General features: G+C 39.9%; 2 protein-coding genes across 2 annotated transcripts in view; one reads left to right on the top strand and one right to left on the bottom strand.

The window, feature by feature from the left end:
• The window catches only part of pmelb (premelanosome protein b), a 13374-nt gene extending 5651 nt beyond the window's left edge, over positions 1-7723 (bottom strand). The window contains exons 1-6 of the mRNA XM_008296119.1: positions 7663-7723; positions 5277-5372; positions 5037-5183; positions 3412-3540; positions 2996-3157; positions 984-1316 (exon numbers count right to left, since the gene is read on the bottom strand). Coding sequence (XP_008294341.1) covers positions 984-1316; positions 2996-3157; positions 3412-3540; positions 5037-5183; positions 5277-5372; positions 7663-7723 — 928 coding nt within the window. The remainder of the gene's footprint in view (positions 1-983; positions 1317-2995; positions 3158-3411; positions 3541-5036; positions 5184-5276; positions 5373-7662) is intronic.
• Positions 7724-14462: 6739 nt separating this feature from the next.
• Positions 14463-18892, top strand: part of sarnp (SAP domain containing ribonucleoprotein) — a 7867-nt gene continuing 3437 nt past the window's right edge. Inside the window, exons 1-6 of the mRNA XM_008296126.1 lie at positions 14463-14495; positions 15896-15995; positions 16225-16268; positions 16360-16430; positions 17930-17981; positions 18873-18887. Coding sequence (XP_008294348.1) covers positions 14463-14495; positions 15896-15995; positions 16225-16268; positions 16360-16430; positions 17930-17981; positions 18873-18887 — 315 coding nt within the window. The remainder of the gene's footprint in view (positions 14496-15895; positions 15996-16224; positions 16269-16359; positions 16431-17929; positions 17982-18872; positions 18888-18892) is intronic.

Here is an 18892-nt window from a genome sequence, read left to right as displayed (position 1 = left end):
GGTTTTATAATGAAATGTTGTTTGGCATCCCAGCAGCAGAAACACTAAAATATGAATGAAAATACTTTTAGTAAGTCCTGTAATGTCCTTTATAATATTATAAGGTTTATTTACCCACACAGCGAAAAACTGTTCTTTCTGGTGCAATATCAATAAATTCAAAGCTGTGACTTATGAATATTTTTTAACATTTAAAGACTTTGTGCAATATACTAGAATCTGTGCGACATAGATGTCCATCCATCCAGCCTGACAATCTGAACTAGTACTTGTGTATATTTTTGGTTTATTTTTTATTTTGTACTGATATTTCGTGAATGTTTGCACTATCCCCTTTGCTGCTGTAACAATACATTTTCCCCACTGAATTATAATATCGTATTAGATTACTTTTTTTTAAAAAGTATAAACAGATTATAACAAACCCAGTAGTGTACGCAGGAAGAATTAGCTTAGGATATGTTGTAGGAGACGATGGTATCAGTGCTGATGTTAATGGGGGTTCACAGGAGTTGTGACAGTGACAACATCACCGTGTTGAAGCTCAGCAGGTTTATTAGCGTGTTAGCATGCTAACCTAATTAGCTCTTAATATTAAATCACCCTACCAATATCAGTCCAGTTGATTAATTTGTATTCTAGATGATTAATCGTAGCAACTGGACTTGCTTGAGTTCCTTGAAGACGTTTCATCCAAGAGGCTTCATCAGCTCTGACTGACTAGTTGGGAGTTCCACATACTGATATCCTGCAGGAGCCATTAACACCTGAGTTTTCCAGACTGAGAATCTTCACAGACATCGAATCTCAGGTGTTAATGGCTCCTTAAGGATATCAGTATGTGGAACTCCCAACTAGTCAGTCAGAGCTGGTGAAGCCTCTTGGATGAGAGATGAAGCATCTTATGTTTCATCTGTACATAAACAGAAAGCACATAGGGTATATTCTCATTTTAAAATGCTCCTTCAACACTTCCTCCTTACCTGTGGTGCCCTGGTCAGAGGGCGGACCGGGGGCCTTGGTCGGTTTGTCGGTTGGGGGGTCGCAGGCCTTGTCGGGGATGACCGCCTGGATCACCACCTGAGGCTTGAACGAACCGGAGCTGATGTAGGTGTGAGTGACGGTCAGCTCTCTGGATATCAGGGCTCCGCTCTCGTCTCCAAAGTCCCAGTTGAAGGTGATGTCGGCGTTGCTGAGGTACTGGCTGGGGTCGTGGAGGGTGATGGTGAAGGCGATGGCCCGGTTCTGGATGAAGCGCATGTCTCCGGCCACGATGTCGTTCACCTGGTCCAGAGAGACGGCGAAGGGGATCTGATCTGAAGAGGAACACGAGTCAGTGGGACACTCTGGAGTTGATCAATCAGCCTTGAAATAAAAAGGCAATAAACACAAAACAAACTAGACCTACCAACAACATTATGGTGTAAATGAAGCACTCAGTAAAAATAGGGACTTGAGCAATTGATGTGGTAAATGCAATGAGGACAAACCAGAGGCAGGATCAGTCAGAAGCAAAATAAGTAAATAATCAAAAACAGGAAGCAATAAAAGATAATATTGGTCAAAATTAATAAAAAATAAGAAAGAACGTTGGTCATTTAAATCTTTGCACCACAGGGTCTTAGGGTTTTTTCCAACCTTTTTATCTTAAATAGCTGAAATAGTTCAGATTTTTTAAATTTCAACCATCTCTGCAGCATAATCTGTGTTTCATCAGTAGATCCTATATCAGTAGTTCTACTCATGGAAGAAAATGTGAAATAACATTGTTTTTATTTAGATATGTGCAAATTCAACAGAACCTATGTGTATTTGTTGTCTTGTTTTTCTACTGATGTTCCTGCATTTTGACACTTGGCTGCTGTAAAACTTCCCACAGCTCATTTTATCTTAACTCTACTTTAAGAAGTGGTTCGCTCTGTAACTCCGATGTACGCTGATGACTGAGAAGCAAAAACTGAACTGAACACATGAAGCTCTGGTTTTATGTAAAACTCCATGATGCTAAAACAAGAGTTTTGGTTGCCACAGATACAAAAAAACATTTCATTCACTGTGATATAATTAAATAAAACTCGCATCATGTCGTCTGACAGCGTTGGACACATTTATCATCTGCTTTCTGTTCTGTTTTTGCAGTAGTTAGTTATAGATATAAATAAAATCCCTGCTGCAGGATATGATTTCTTTCCTCTGCAATCAACAAAACACCTTTATGGCTGATTTGTTCCTGGACGCACTTACTGGCAAATTTAACATTAACAATGCACATTAGCAGACGATCTGTAAATGCACCAAAGCCGACTGAAAGGCTTGTTTTAGTTGCAAATTAATTAACAAATTCATCACTTTGCATGCGGCGATTAGTGTTTAGCAGCTCCTGGTGACTTTGTTTTTCATAAATATTGGAAGTTTTAGTGCAAACTGTGAAAGCTCTGTTGAGATAATACATGTTTTATGAAATCAGGGAACATCTACTTAAATTTTGTGTCTCATAGGTGTCAAATTCACGGTAGAAGAGTTCTATGCTGAGTATTTTGGAGATATCTGAAGCAGCTTTGTTTGACTCATAAAGCCCATTAATTGGCAGGTTAATCCCACCTCCAGTCATCTTATTCTGGTGGATTAATCGGAGCAACTGGACTCACTTGAGCTCCTGGAAGACGTTCCATCTCCCATCCAGTTGGGGGTTTGTTGCTCCTCCCCCTCGTTATGTGAGTCGTTAGTGCTCCCCCTGCCGCAATGGGGTTCGTTAGGGTCTTTAACGAGGGGGAGGAGCAACAAACCTCCAATTGAAACTCAGGTATTAATGGCTCCTTCAGGATATCTGGAACTCCCAACTAGTCAGTCAGAGCTGATGAAGCCTCTTGGATGAGAGGTGGAACGTCTTCAAGGAACTCAAGCAGTTGCTACGATTAATCTACGAGAACAACCTGGAGGCCTGAGAACCTTCACAGACATCCTCCAACCACTTTCTGCGCATTGTGGAACTAACCGGTGATGGAGAACTGGGTGGAGGCGTATCCCAGAGGAATGAACTTCTCCTTGCTGCGGTAGTGGTAGATGACGATGTCCATGGTGTAGGAGCCCAGAGGGATGTCGTCGGTGCCGATCGTCAGAGAGGAGGACGGCCCGTCTGCAACCTGCCAGTACTGACCTGCAAGGTCCACAAATAACGTCACAAAACCTTCTGGAGACTGCCTGAAGGATTAATACGCTTGTCAAAGGAGCCATAATCCACGTGCTGCTTCAGGAGGATATCCTGAAGTCTGACTGTGTTTGCTGGTTCATGTCACGGCGGTTTAATGTGATCATATGACGAGGCTCCTGTTTAATCCTGCTTCAGGTCATGTTGAATGTTTTCATAAGAGCCTCAGAAAGCACTCGATACGAGTCGACGGCTTCGCTCACCCCACGTCTTCCAGACGAACACGTACGCCGGCTTCTTGTCCTTCTTCACCGGCGTCCCATCGGGGAAAACTGCCTCCCAGTCCGCGCTCTGTGTCGGGTAAACTGGTTCAGACTGGCGGTACTTTGTTCCTGCAGCAGGACAGAGTTTGAGACGGTGAGAGATTGAAATCTGACAACCAGACAAAGAAAAGCTGCCGGCGATGGGATAAATGTTCACGTCTTTATGAGAACATGCTGATGAAGCTTTAGTCTAGTGTGTTTATGTTGACAGCTGCTGGTTTTCAGGTGTTTACATCCTCACATCCTGGGTAGAAACTTTTTTGTTCTAGAAACATTCTGAGAAAGTTCCCACAGTGTTCTTCTCAAAGTTCTTCTCAAGTTCTCTAACGACGTTCTCCAAATGTTGCATTGAGGTTTTCCTTTATTGTTGTCGTGCAACATTGTGGGAACGTTTTGTAGAAGAACATCAACATCTCCAAAACACCTTCAGAAGACTAAAATGGTAAAACGTTCCATCAATGTTCATATGTCAGATTACGGGAACGTTTTATTAACTCACGTTCTGTCTTCTGAGGCCTCGATGAAGAACGTTTTTTGAACGTTGGTTTGTCAAAACATTCTGTCTTAGTTCACTTTTAACCTCATTGGAACGTTCTTTAAAATGATAGACATCCTTAAAATGTTCTTTGAATGTTAGATTTAAATGTTGTCTGGATTCTTTTGGGGCTTTTTTTGGAGTTTTTATAAACACAAAAGTACTAAAGGGATCGATAACATGCACCAGATAGGAATCAAACATCTGCAGGAAGAACATGGAGCCCACCCAGCGTCATATAAAGGTTCTAATAATGTTGGAAAGAAAAACTTTTCTTTTAAACTTTACTGCTGCAAATGTACCTTGACATGTTTCCCCTGAATGAAACTGGACAACCTCTCAGGTTCTTTCACTCTTTTTTTTCGTGTGTTTCACGGTTTTTAGCGTCAAATAGTTTCATTTTCATTTGACTTCTTGTATCATAAATATCATAAATCACTTTTAAACTGTAAAGAAGCTGCTGCACAAATAAAGTCTGACAGATTTAAGGGTTAATTGTGTCACTGAGGGTCAAACGTTGCATTTTATTCATCTACAAAGCTTTGTTAGGAAGATTACCTGAATGTCTTACTGGTCTTTTTAATTATAGATCAATTTCTCATCAGACTGGGGCCCAAGAGTTTGTAGTCTTGGAAAACACACTCATTAAAACTGAGATCTAGGAAACAAGCTTTTAATTAAATATTATGCACCCGAGTACTGGAACAAAACTCAAAGCCTGTTGAGATGAGATCGTCTGATCCCATTGGACAGGTTTGAGGCCCTGGTGTCCAACATGGAGCGGTGTGAGTGTTCTTTAAATTTAACTCGTACACTTTCTCTAACTTATGATTATTTATTCTGTATGTGAGAGTGTATGTCTGAGTTCTTTGCTTATTGTCATGTTTACGGGGCACCCATGTACAAGAGAGTATCTCCTCTCATTGGGGCTTCTCCCTGTATAAATAAAGGCTTTTAAAAAACACATGCACAACACAATTGAATTTCCCTTCTGGGATGAATAAAGTATTTTTCATTTCATGCTTGTTACCGTTAACTATGCAGTCTTCAGCCCAAACCACGTCTCCGTCCGGCTGCACCTTCTGGTTGTGAGGGAACTCCAGGTCGATGGTGAAGGTCACTCTGGCTCCGGTCAGAGTCGGCGAGTCATTTCCCACGTTGAAAATCACTCTTCCACCTGCAGCAGGAGGCGGAAAAGCAGAGATCACATGTCTGAGTACGTTTAAAGTCAGAACGCACCGGACGTGATGCCCTGTTGCTGCAGCTGTACCTTTCCAGGAGTCTCTGTATCGCGGGTCTCCGTCCTTCCAGATCGGATACATCTTGGTGTTCCATGACGGGTAACGAGTGAAGCGGTTCTTGGGCTCTGAAATGTCAAAATAAATCACAAAATAAGATATATATCCAGTATAAGACTAAATAAAACAGTAAAATAGCATAAAATACTAAAACAGACATAAGAGGAGGATCAGTTTCTAAAATAAGAATAAACACTGAATATTTGAACAATAGAATACGAAAATAAATCCATTATTTATGATGTGATGCTTCTAATTAGAGTAAAAACACAATTAGGGGCCTTAAAACGAATTGATCCAGATGAATTCTTCACCTGGAGAATCTGTCAGTCGAAGCAAATGAAGATACGAAAGCAGGTAAACAAACAAAAAAAACCCAAAAAAACAATAAAGATTTCTGTTTTCACAGAACTTGGACCTCCAGTTTTTATAGATTCTTCTTGGTTTACATTTTTCCAAGCATCACTGCTGAAACGATGCCGTTCTATGTACATTTATGTATTTACAGACTTTGATTTCACCCCAAAGGCAGCCGAGGGTCCCCAGCGTTGTTCAGACGAGGGTGTTTTATTATAAACCTCTGGTCCTGATCCGCCTCATGTGACGCTCAGCTGAGTGTGTTCGTGATTATTTGACAGATTAACAGTGTCACAGGGCTGAATTTGGATTAAACTCTGAGCTGAATCAGACTTTAGGACGAGATTATGAATTCAGACGGTGTTGTTTTAGAGTTACGATGCTCCTGTTTCAGGTGTTCCTTCTGTTTTCCAGAACGTTAAAGACGTTTTTCTAGAATAACACCCTCATGCCTTGATCTAAGAAATCTTTCCTCCTGTTTTTGAAGATTTTTTTTATTGTAAATTGGTGATGAAATCCTTATTTTGTGCAAAAATTCAAGCCAAAGTTTAGAGAAAAGGAAAGTTGGTGCTAAAACTTCTGCAACTTTGCAAGAAACCCACTAAAGTTTGGAATTTATGTGGATTTTGTCGCCCAACGTTTGCACCAAAATCACTCTAAGATTTGATTTCAGACGCAGAAAAAAACCACGACAACCACCAATAACTTACAGCTAAATGCTGCCGATGCTACACCAGCACAGAGTTATTATTCTGAAACAGACGTAAAACATGTGAATCTCTCGGGATTAAGAGAAAAAGTGAGTGTTTTGCTCTGTGGAGGTCAGATTCTGTGTCGTCCACGCCTGGCTGAGTAACGAGGTCGTGGGAAAAACTGGATCTTACAGACGACGACGACGACACGTGAAACACCTCAGCAGGAAACACAACTGGCTGCAAGGTAAGGAAAGAAAACCCTGCAGAGTCGATTTAAAGAGAATTTATCACATGTTTTTGATCTTTTAAGCGTTTAGTAACTCATTAAGAACAAACTGTCACTAACACACTGAGAAAATGTCCCAAATTTAAGGCCAGACTTCCTCATTATGAGCAGAATTCTGCTTTAAAGATGCAAATTTATGAATTTGAGCAGAAAGACGAATTTCAAGTAAACCTGGTTGATGCAAAAGTAACCTTTAGTTAGATGTGTGCCTCGTGTCTAGTTAGAAAAAAACTGAAGGTTCTTATCAAAGCAAAGCAAATGATGTTTACTTAAATTCAGTCAAAGCAGCTTCCTTAGAAAGGAGCTAATGCTAAAAAAATAATAATAATCTAAATATAACATCAATACACTTATTTAGATCTGTAGCTCGATTTAAAAAAAAGTTTCATATATTGTCCTAAAGTCAGCAAATTCTCACAGGTTCACTGAAGCTTCTCGGAATAACATAAGAAGGAATCAAAGTTTTTCAGATTAAACATTAAAAACATCAATAAAACATTATTTGTACGGCGGCATTCGTACAAGAAACGCAGCGCAAAGTGTTCAGAAAGCATCACATGTGCAGGATATTTTCATCGTCCGCTATTTTATTCTTAACTGCAGTTCAGATAAAATATTTTTCTACATTATTCTGACAGTTTCAATCGCTTCTGTCTTTGCAGAAAATGTCTGAAAGCATTTGTCCAGTCATATGAAGTGATAACATTAAAATAATTAACAACATATGAAATAGAATCCAACTAATTATTGCATCAGCAGCAATAATAATTAAAATATACGAGCAATTCCTGAGTTGTTCACATTTTGCTTTAAAAACAAATAAAACACATCCACAGGTTTACTCCAGTGACATTTTCAGTTACTTGTACTCGAGTATTTTTCTACTGCAGTAAATGATCTGAACGCAGCTTCAATAAAACTTCTTCTGTTCTGTTAAATCCACCGTTTGTACGACAGCATCACAATCTGATCATTTCTGAAGCTGCAGCTCAACAAAAGTATTTTTTTGTTTCTACTCACTCGCGGCGGTTTGAGAAGCCGCTGCCAGCAGCAGCACCAGCAGCACAGCAGACGTCCACATTGTCCCTTTAGTGAGCAGCAGGACACAGAAAAGAGGCTTTTTAAAGTCTCTGATGTTGGACGCCTCCTTCCTGCAGGAGTCCTGCCGACCTCCTCCTCCTCCTCCTCCTCCTCCTCCTCCTCAGATTTAGATTTAGAGGCTCCTGCACTGGGTTGTGTATTTACAGTAGAAGCTGGATTACAGTACAGTAGAGAAAGCGCCACATAATCACCTGAGAAATGCTGAATTCCACATGCGCTTTACTTTGGTGGCATCACGGGACAGAACGCAGGAACCAGACAAAGGAAATCATTTTAATTCAACCTGAAGCTCCCTGATGCACACAGAAAAACAATAAATAATGGAGCATCACAGGTAGATTCATCGTGTTCGGTACTGAAATATCTCATTTTACTTTAGATTTTTATCCAGTTCAGGGAAACGGTGAACTTTTTACTGCCCAACTGAAACGGATGTTACAAACTAACCTGCAGACAGACCAGATGCTTTCATTTATTCAGTTACAGATACAAAATAAAGCAACGATGAGATGAACAAGCAGTCAGAGTTTTAACATTTTCCAGAATAAAAAGATGTTTTTACAGCAGCATTCATAGAAGAAACACAACTGAAAGTGCATGAACTTAAAAATGAATAAAAAATACAGAAAGTTTAACATCTGCAGTTGTTGATAAGGTTTATATTGTCATTTTCTGGTATTTTATATTAAATTTAAAGGATTTTTTTAGGGGAAAAATGTGAAATTGTACTTAATTCACAATGCAAACATGCAGAGGATAAACTAAACCATATAAATATACAGAATTACTGATTTTTCTGTGTGTGGATATTCAGATATTGCACAGAAAAGAGCTGCAACGTAAGTAAATATTCAGCTAACATGCTCATTTTTACAATATAATACCTCTAATTTTCTGCCAGTTAAACAACATTTATGAATTTTACTAATGTTAGACTTTAAAACATTTATTCCAGCACTAAACATCGCCGCTGCTGCATAGATGTGGAGCAGCTTTGAATCATTCCAAACGTGTAGAACTGTAAATCTGAACCTTGCATTCATTATTCTGCCAGATTTGTTTATTTTTAATCAACAAAAACACACAAATCTTCTTAAAATTCATTATTTATCAGAGTCTCAAGGCTAAAAACAACACATCGAGGTCGTATTTAGATCATGAGCGTTACAGTATCACTCATTGTTTTCACAGAACACGTGCTCTCAAATCTCTGCTCAGGTCACCTGATGCATTTTGGGCCGCTTCCTTAATTATTCCCAATTATGTGTGGATTTACTCTGAATTCATGCTGATGATGATGATTATCGAAGCCATGTCACTAAAGGTGGAAACTGTAAAAGGTGCATCAGGTGAAATCTCACCGCCGTGCTCGTTTTTTGCAGTTTTGGGTTTCAAGGTTTGTTTTGAATTCAAAGTTTTTAATTTCTGTGTCATTAGAACAGTCGGTCACAGGGCGGCTGCAGAAAGCAAACGGAGGAATGCAGCGTTAATGAGGATTACTGGAGCTCTTGTGACTCCCTAAATTCATCCGGCTTTGTCCTCCACAACTTTAAAGTCAGTCTGCTCGGGGCTTTTTCTGTATCATATGAAAACTGTGACACCGTTTAAACCTCTTTTTTCAAACAATGTCAGCATTCACAGTGAAATCCAGTTCAGGCCTGTTTCATCTGTGAACCCCGTCACTCCGCTCAGACCTCATCTGGGACACGAATACTCCAAACAGAAGACAACAACGTGACCAGGATATATCTGAGAATAGTAAAAAAATAAAAATAAAAATCACCGCTGACTGCATCACGACAACAGGAGCTAAATGCTAACAGCAGCATGCTAACAGCTGATGATTAGCAGGCGCAACTGTAGAAGCTAATAAAGTAATAACAGCCGATAATGTAATAAATTTGCACTTTTTAAAATGCAGTAGGCCGATAAAAAAATAAAAGTCCTGAACCGAAAACGTAGTCTAAATAAATTCTTTGCAAATGTAATAACCAAAGTTATTATGTTATCTGTTCAAGACTTTTATCACGTTATTGGCCAAAAGTTATTACGTTATTGGCCTATTACATCTTAAAAAGTGCACATTTATTATGTTATCTGCTGTTATTGGTGTCTACAGTCATGTTGCTAATGTTAGCATGCTAATATTAGCTAACTAGCAGTAAATGCAAAGTAGAGCTGATGCTAACGGGGCTGTGGCTGGTTTTGCATTTATTTAGTTGATAAAAATAATAGTGTTCAGCTGATGTGTAACTAAATAAAAATTTACTTAAGCATTGTACAACTCTGTCATGTCTGTCAAGTTTCTGTCCATGTGTACACATTTTATGTCTCATCTTTCCTGTTTTATTTTGAAATCACTTTACCGGTTGTTTCTGTTCTAGTTTTGCTTCCTGCACCTGTCTTGTCACACCTGTTCCCTGATTACCTCCCCGCACCTGTTTCCCATCTCCCCTCATTACCTCGTGTATATTATCTTGTGTGTCTCACTGTCACTGTCATCGCCAGTTCGTTGCACTTCACAGTCTTCATACCAGCGTTTTCAAGTCAAGTCATAGTCTGTTTGTTCACGACGTTGTTTCTGTTTTTTGGACTTTTGCCTTCTGCCTGCCTTTGCCTGAGTGACTGATTTCCTGTGTACCGAACCCTGCCAGCCATTACACCTGTCTTTTTCCTGAACCCATTCTGTGTCGCGCATTTGTGTCCACCTGTTCTGTAATCAGTGAGTTCATGACACTCTGAGGTACTTTCCCTGATATTTAGCTGATATTCTACATATTACGCTATAACCTCAGTAAAGTGAGTCTTGTTCGTTAGGTGTTGCTTCTCCAACATCTGGGTCTGTTTAACACCGACGGCATCTTCTGGATGGACCGAAGAGTCTCTGGTTTGAAATTTCATCTCGTTCTTCCTTATTTACAGAAATAACAGCCAACAGCCGGAAAACTCTGGTTTTTGCATCTGAATTTTCGGCTTTATACAGTATTTGTTTTTATACACTGATTTTAAATTTTAAAAAAGGAAGCAAGGATATAAAGAAAAGTATGAATGCATTGAAGTGAGTACAGAAAACCTGTGCAAAGGTAAGAAAACCCACCTGTTTTATGCTAAGCTAAGCTAAGCTAACTGTCTCCTAGCATCATATTGAAGCGACAAATAGAAGATTAGCATCAGTGTTGTCATCTAACTGTCCTAAAATGCTAAACTTCTTGACAGAACGGCAGCCGTGTTTACGTTCTTATTTATGGTGTTCACCCTGTTAAGTGGAAGGTGGCTCAGTGGTTAGCACTGTTGCCTCGCAGCTAGAAGGTCGCTGGTTCACATCCCGGTGAGGACACCCGGGATCTTTCTGTGTGGAGTCTCCATGTTCTCCCCGTGCAGCGTGGGTTCTCTCCGGGTTCTCCAGCTTCCTCCCACAGTCCAGAAACATGCTGAGGTTAATTGGTGATTGTAAATTGTCCGTAGGTGTGAATGTGAGTGTGCTTGGTTGTCTGTCTCTAAGTGTAGCCCTGTGATAGACTGGTTACCTGTCCAGGTGAACCTGCCTTCACCCTGAGTCAGCTGGGATAGACTCCAGCCCCCCATGACCCTAGTGAGGATTAAGGTGTAGAGATGATGGATGGATGGATCCTGTTCAGGTTTATTGAGACGATCTGAAGAGTTGATTGATGTGTGCGTCGACCAGCTGTGACTCTGGTCTACCGCTGTGTGCTCTGAGGTTTAGAAGTGGTTGTAGTCGCCTCACTGTGAGCTGTACGCTGAAGCTGGCTTCCCGTCCTTGAATGAAAGACGATACACTCCTCGGATGACTCTGATCTATGAGGATCTTCTCGGATTGGTTCCTGTTTATTTAGGCTGATCTCTTCACAGAATTAAAAGCCTTTCAGTCAAACGACATTCTGCTTCTGGCTGCTGCTCGTGTTCAGACTGAAATAGGGGGAAAAAAGCTTTTAGTTTCTCTGCTTGGAAAACCCTCCATTCTGAGCTAAAAACGTCAGAGCTCATTTCCCGTGAAGCCTCTTTCTTTGGAAGAAGGACAGACAACCACTCAGCAGTGCCTGTGTTTTATCTGCTTACTGTCCACACTTTCTTATTTTGTAATGTTGATTTGTTCTGTTGTGTGTTTATCTGTGGACATGTGCCTTTCTCGGCCAGGTCACTCGTGTGAAAGAGGTTTTGATCTCAGTGGGTCGTTTATCTGGTTAAATAAAGGTTAAATAATAAATAAAATAATCTCAGTGGGTCGTTTCACAGCTTCTCTTCTTTATTTCGTCTCATTAGGAGCACATCTCTCAAACGGATGAACGTTACTTTGAACAAAGGTGTTTGCTCTCCATCATTAAGATCTGAGTAACACCGACGGCAGCTTCTCTTCAGTCTGAATAAGAAGACAGAAAGAAGAACATTTAGGCCTCAGTTTTAGAACCTGATCTGGTTCTTTTTTGGTTTTCATAAATCCTGGCCCAACACGGGAATATCCAGCCCTTTATTTACAGACGTTTACTCGTCAATTTGGGAGTTTAAACGGTTTTGGTTTCTTTAGCCACTGATTAAAACAAAGAAAGGATAAAAACTAAAGTACGAATGAATCAAAATGATTATAATTAAATGCACACACTGTGACTATTAAATCGATAAGGAAAGGACCCGCTCTGATCTACTGATGAAGCCTCGTCTTCTCTCTTGCATCCGATTGCACCACGAAGCCAAATGAGTCATGTGGAGCGCCTTGTTGCCTAGCAACAAGAACGTGAACCACCTTTTCATCCCCCCTCCAACAGAGAACCAGAGAAGCCGAGGATGTGAAATCTAACAGAGATCAGCGCATGTTGAAACAGTAGGACTGGGTTTTGTTTTTCCTTCAAGCCGCCTCGAGATGCGACCGATGTTCAGCCGTTTAGGCCTAAAACTCCAACAGATTCAGCAAAATGTGGATCAGAGACACTTTGGGAATTTAAAAAATATCAGTCTTTGTGTCTCCTTCATCAGGCCAGAGGGAAGTCAGAGAAGTCCAGCAGAAAAACAACCTTAGAAACAAAGCAATCAATCACGTTAATGTTATTTGACCTCTTCTAGAAATTCAATCGTCCAACAAATGAAGTGACATGAAGCACCTTAAACGCTGCGTCCATTTTATTCCCAGCAGCAGGAGCCTCTCCGCTGAACGTTTCACGCCAAACAAGCGTCTCAAAATGGCAGCAGCTTGTGTTTTAATAATTAATGTGACTTGATCGATGAACAGGGACCTGCAGGGCGGAACTGATGAAGCCTTCAGTGACTCGTTAGGACTCGTAAGACATGCAGAGAAATATCATGAGAGTGATTAGAGCTTCACTGACAGCATGGGGGCCAGAAAAACAGCAAAAAATAGCACATTTCTGTTAAATAATTACATATTAAGTGGATTTAAATGCAGCTGTTTGCTTTTTAAAGAGTAATTTTATGATCCATTGTTGTAAAAGATCAAATGAGCATTTATTAAACAACAGGGGCTGGAGGCTGAGGCAGTTTTCAGTCCTTAATATATCTACTTTTTTCTTTCAAATACTGGCAAATATCTGTAAAATAATGTTATTTCTTACTGATTTAAATACAATAAAAATGTCTGAATTTTTTACGGTCAAACACTGTAAAAGAACAATTTGTAAAAACACAGATTTTTGATTCAGACACAAATTAGAGTTTAGTTTAGGTCGGTTTTTATGTTTTTTATTTTATGGTTAACGTGTAAATTAATACTTTTGTTTCTTAGATTCTCCTTCTTATTATCTGTAATTTAGCAAAACAGGAGAGAGTCTGTAAAATAACGGTAAATTGTAATAAAATATGATTTAGATCACTTTTATTTAAAACGTTAAGTTTCAAATTCTGTGATTCAAATGACTTTTTGGGTGCAATTATTCAAGGAAAAAATCAAATTAAATGTATAATACTATTACTTAATTTTAACAATTCAAATCCAATTATATGTCGTATAAATTCCAGATATAGTGGCATATATTTCTGCAAACAAACATCTAAATATGCCGATTAATTTTGCTGTTGTTGTTGTTGGGTTTAATGTACAAAAAATAAGTCTTATGAGCATTTTGTGTGTTTTGCATGTCAGTTTTTTATTTATAAAGAAACACAGTCATCAAATAAATGTAATGGCGCATGAGTCAACAGTTGCACGACAAGAAAATAATCATGGAAATTAGAATTACTCTGAAATTCATCAAATCAAGTCACTGTTGTTTATGTTGGCCGTTTTTAAAACAGCAGCCAAAGTGGTTTCCAATAGAGGAATCAGACTGGTGCTGTGAATTTACCCAATAAGTTTACATATTCAGGATAGAACACTGAGTAACCCGAACGACTTTAATGTTAAGGTTAAGAAACTACAATATTAAAAACTCTAGAAAACAAAATAAAATAAAATACTCGACTAATTTAAAAATTAAATTAGGACATTACAAAAGTATAAGTGTGAGATCCAAGATTCAATATAATGTGCAAAATAAATACATTTTCACATTTTTAGTGAAGTTAAAGTGTCATTTTGTTTGCTTTTTATCTCCCTTTTCTCTTTGTTTTCTCCTGCAGTAGCGTCCAGTCGCCAGCAGGGTGTCGCCGGTCCAGCAGGCGGCGCTGTGACGAACCGACTGTGGGCGGAGCCGCGGCTGAGAAGGAGAACAGCTCCCGTGTGATTGGAGGAAGTAATACATCAACAAAGAAAGATGGCCGAAGTCATAGAGCTGCAGAAGCTGAAGGTTGGTGCAGATATTGAATTAATGTCTTAAAACCGTCATTAGGTCGGTTTGTTGGTTTGTAAAGTGTCGTAGCTGCCGTTAGCTGTGGCGCCGGACACCGAGGAGACGGAAAAATACGCGGTTTGAGGAACAAAATGTCGCCGCCGGTCGTGAGTGCGAATAACCGGCGTGTGTTCAATGAGCTAACAGCATGCTAACGTTAAAGTACGTGAATTAGAAAACACATGTTAATGTAATATTAACTAAAATCAGCGAATTTTGTTGGATAAAAAGTGACCAAACGTCTCTTTCCCGGTTTAATTGTAATTAAGGGATCCACAATCAAGTGTGTGTGATGCTGTAATGTGAGTTAGCCGGATGTTAGCCGCACGGTCACTGTTGCGCGCTTCGGTTGCTAAAAGCCGCTTCCAGACATGGACCCCGCTACGGTCATTTAACGGCACCTAAACGCCTCATATCTGCTCACTTTTCCATTGAAGCTGCACTCCTACCGGGTCGTACCTCGTATCATTTCAAACCCTAGTGTGACCAGCATGCCGCCACATTACCGGGTTAGACACGGACCTGGTGTGTGATGTGATTTGAGGGCAGAATTTTAACCATTCTAGCGTGAAAATTGGTCCTAAAACAACACTGAGAGTAAAAGTTTGCATTCAGGATCACTTTGCTCTACAATTTTACATCCGTTGCAAACTGAAATGTCCTTAAAAATAAACTTGGCTGCAATGAAGACATTAATTAGACTCACTGCTAATGAATGTTGTTTAGCAGGAAGTGGAGTTTAATTTGTTGCCTCCAGCTGTTTGTAGGTATAATTACTCAGAGTTTATTAAATACCTCCAGCATTAAACTGCAGAGAGAGCGTTTATGCATGCTGCACAACAGCAGTCACTTCAATAATTACTTGTAATTGTGCATTATTGCTGAAATGATGACAGTCATGATTCCAACAGTACATGACACTCCTGACTTGTCCTCATGTCATCCAGGTGAGCTGGAACACACAGAACAGGGTTTCCATGGGGCATTAAAAAGCATTAATAGTCATCAAATCGAAAATTGAGGCTTTAAATAGCTTTACAAAGTATTACATTTGGTTCTCAGTGGCAGTGGAACAGCTACTAAAAGGATCATGTGGGGTTATGATGTCTCCAGCTGTTATCAAGGTCTGAACTTTTAATCATGACGCTAAAGGAGGTCGGTGTCTGCCACCAGCCCGATACAATAATGGTGATCAGGATTTTGTTTCTGGAGTTCAAAGTATTGAAAATATCGTCCTCCAGATTTCCACAAATATTTTGCCAGTTACTCTGAATAATCCGTAGATCTTAATTACTTTGCAGAAAAACCTTCTGCTTGTTAAATGAGACGTCCTGCTTTTGTCTGTGGTCTGGTTGCAGCTTGCTGAGCTGAGGCAGGAGTGTGAGGCCAGAGGTCTGGACACTAAAGGAAACAAAGGGGAGCTCATCGCCCGGCTGCAGGCTTATCTGGAGGAGCACGGTGAGGCTGAATGTGCTTCATGTAATCACTCAGATGTATTAACATAAACACACAGAAGAAAGATTGTGTTGTAGCTGCATCAGCTCAGGTTTAGACGAACAGTTTCTCCATACAGTGCCAATACGAGATGCTCTTCATGTCTGTCCTGTTTATTAATTCCGGTCTTTTATGCATTTTAATTGTGATGAAATCTCTGATCTCTTTCTGCTCTCTGGGTTCCAAACAACAGAGGAAGATGTGGACGTGGATGATGTTCTGGCAGAGGATGCCGTGGTAATAGGATTGTTTTTTTTCCACAACGTGTACTCGTTCACTGCTGCTTCTGTCTCACACGGAAATATTAACGTTTTCTTCTTCATTGTAGGACTTCACCAAAGTTGAGAGTTCCAACAACGTGAAAGCTGTCAAGGAATCTGAATCTCCTGAGAGCGAGCCGTGAGTTTGTCTTCAGTTAGTCGTTGTTCTGTTGTTCTTCTGTGGATAAGAGAACAGTGTCCTTTAAATAAACACGTCAGAGCGTAAATGATGCCAAGCAGCTGAAGTAGAACACAAGAAAGACTGAACACAGAAGATGGGTGGATATTATGAGAGAGGTTTGTGACATGTGCAGTTGGACCAGACCCGAATATTTGGTCGTTGGGGTGTTATCCGGATCGTTATTTTGATATTTGGATATTCGCCTGCTACACTGCCCACCCGTCCATTTCAGAAACTGGTATTCGGACCAGCCCTAATGTGCAGCATGTCGTGATCCTTCATGGCCAGAAACGGCACAGCCTGGCCTCATATGAGTGGATAAGTTAAGAAGAAGAAGCTCTATGCTGGTTCTTTGAATGTTCACATGATAAAACTCTGACTCTGGTAAAATCTGACTGAGAGGCCAATGCCAGGCCAGAGGGAGATTTTAAAGGAATTCTGGAGAAAAAAAAAATTGACATTTTTGCTTCTGCCTCATTAAAACCAACTAAATTAAAGAGTAAATAAAATCAGTGAGGCTGATGTTGTTGAACCTGTTCTGCCAACTTCACCAAACAGAAAGGCAGCGTTACAATGCTGCTTTTATTTTAGTCATCGCAGCTGCAGAATTACACAAAAAGGAAATTGAATAACACATCCCGGTACAGGGACCTCCAGAGCAGAAGGAGGTAAATATACAGCTAGTTTAGCATAGCATAAACAGCAAAAGGACGGGGAAAGGGCGTCACAACTAACTCTCAACTTAAAAATAATTAAATTCCTGAAAGCACCTTCAAAGCTTACGTTATATTTTTCTTGTTTAATTTGGACAAAAAAAGCAGATTTTTAATACCTTTGAGCAGGGCCGATGGTTTGTGGACGCTGGCTTCTCCAGTTTGTTTACGTGAAGCAAAACTAAGGTCTGTGGCTGCTTAATGCAAGTATAAGAAATGTAATTTGTACAATAAATATATATATTTTAAAACATGATACTTTTCAAATATAAAGCCGAAACTGGGCTGACTTGTGGACAAGAAATGTGGAAACCAGGAAATAAAAAATAATCTGAATTTAAAAGTCATGCTTTAGGAGACTGACTCTCACACAATGTATTTTAAGGAAATATGTGTTGTTGTTATTATTAATGAGATAAATGAGATCGTTTAGGCCATCCAGTGTGGTGCTGTGGTGTTTGCAGGAGATGTTCTGAAGCAATAAATAGAAGAATCAGACAGAAATGGACCTGAAGCAGCAAATGCAGGGTTACAGATTAACTGTGTGTGGTGCTGCCTCTGAATTCCTCCCGTTTTGCCATTTCTGTGAGGTTGCTAGGCAACCAGCAGGAATTTAGAGGTAATTTCATCTTGTGTTTCACATGTGGAGGATCAGCGGTCTTCAGGTTCGGTATTAAAGTGTCCAACCAGGTCATCGCATTCTGCATCTGGTCTTTATGGGTTTTTGTCTTTTTCTGCTTTCAGACCTGCTGAGAAGAAAGTGGTGAAAATTGCTCCTCCGTCGTCCTCCAGCGAAGTACGTACGACGTGTTTGCCTGCACTAATGAAACCTGATATTCAGTTAGCATGAAGCAAACACAGATAACAAGCGTCTTCTCATCAGTCTTTGTTCAGAGAAATTAGAAATGATGATCTTAGTTTCTGTTCACCTGATGTTTCCCAACTCAGCAGTTTTCTGACACGTGTGATCAAACTCAACACATCTGACGTCTGTGCAGCCGGCAGTCGGTGTAATAAAGAAGAGATTTTTCCAGGAGAATTCTCTTTCGAGTTAGTAGATATGTGGCGTTTCTTCGTCTTGATTTAATTGTTTATTATTATTATTTACTGCTTGTCATCGCTGCTTAACTCTCTGAAGCCCAAAACCTGCCGGCAGGTGACACAGACAAGTCTTCTTTGCAAAAGTCCCAAAAGTTACACCATTTATTAGAGCCAGAAGCTGTAAAAACAGAGATTATTGTCAGATTTTCAGCTTTCCTACGGCCCTTGAACTCCTCATCTGTGACATGCCATTCTGTGAGAAAACTTCACCAAGTCTCTGCCAAAAATTTGCCAAAAATAGACTTTATCCTCGAGTCAGATTCTGTCAAAAAGAAAAAAAACGTCCTTTGTCTGTGCAACTGTTAAGGCATTAGAGACCCAACAGTCATGTGACAAAAGTTCAGAGACCTTTCTACTGAGCTGGACTGAACTGCAGGCTGTGTTTACACAAAGTAGATAGGAGAAGAATGTAAGCAGTACGATATCTCTAGTATGTCAATATTGTTTTCTCTTTGGTGATGTATGGCCTTATTAAGACACGTCTCAGTTCTCTACTTCCAGCTATGGACGTGCTGTTACTACAGAGGTGCAGGTGAACCTTTGCTTTATGTTCTGATTTTAAATTTTCCCTTTTTTTGTTGTGCAGCGACTACAGAAGAGAGCCGA

Source organism: Stegastes partitus, unplaced genomic scaffold (assembly GCF_000690725.1).
Source record: "Stegastes partitus isolate 25-593 unplaced genomic scaffold, Stegastes_partitus-1.0.2 Scaffold1101, whole genome shotgun sequence".
NCBI classification, from domain to species: Eukaryota; Metazoa; Chordata; class Actinopteri; family Pomacentridae; genus Stegastes; species Stegastes partitus.
The sequence above is the reverse complement of the archived record's forward strand: the minus strand, read 5'-3'. Positions and strand labels throughout refer to the sequence as shown.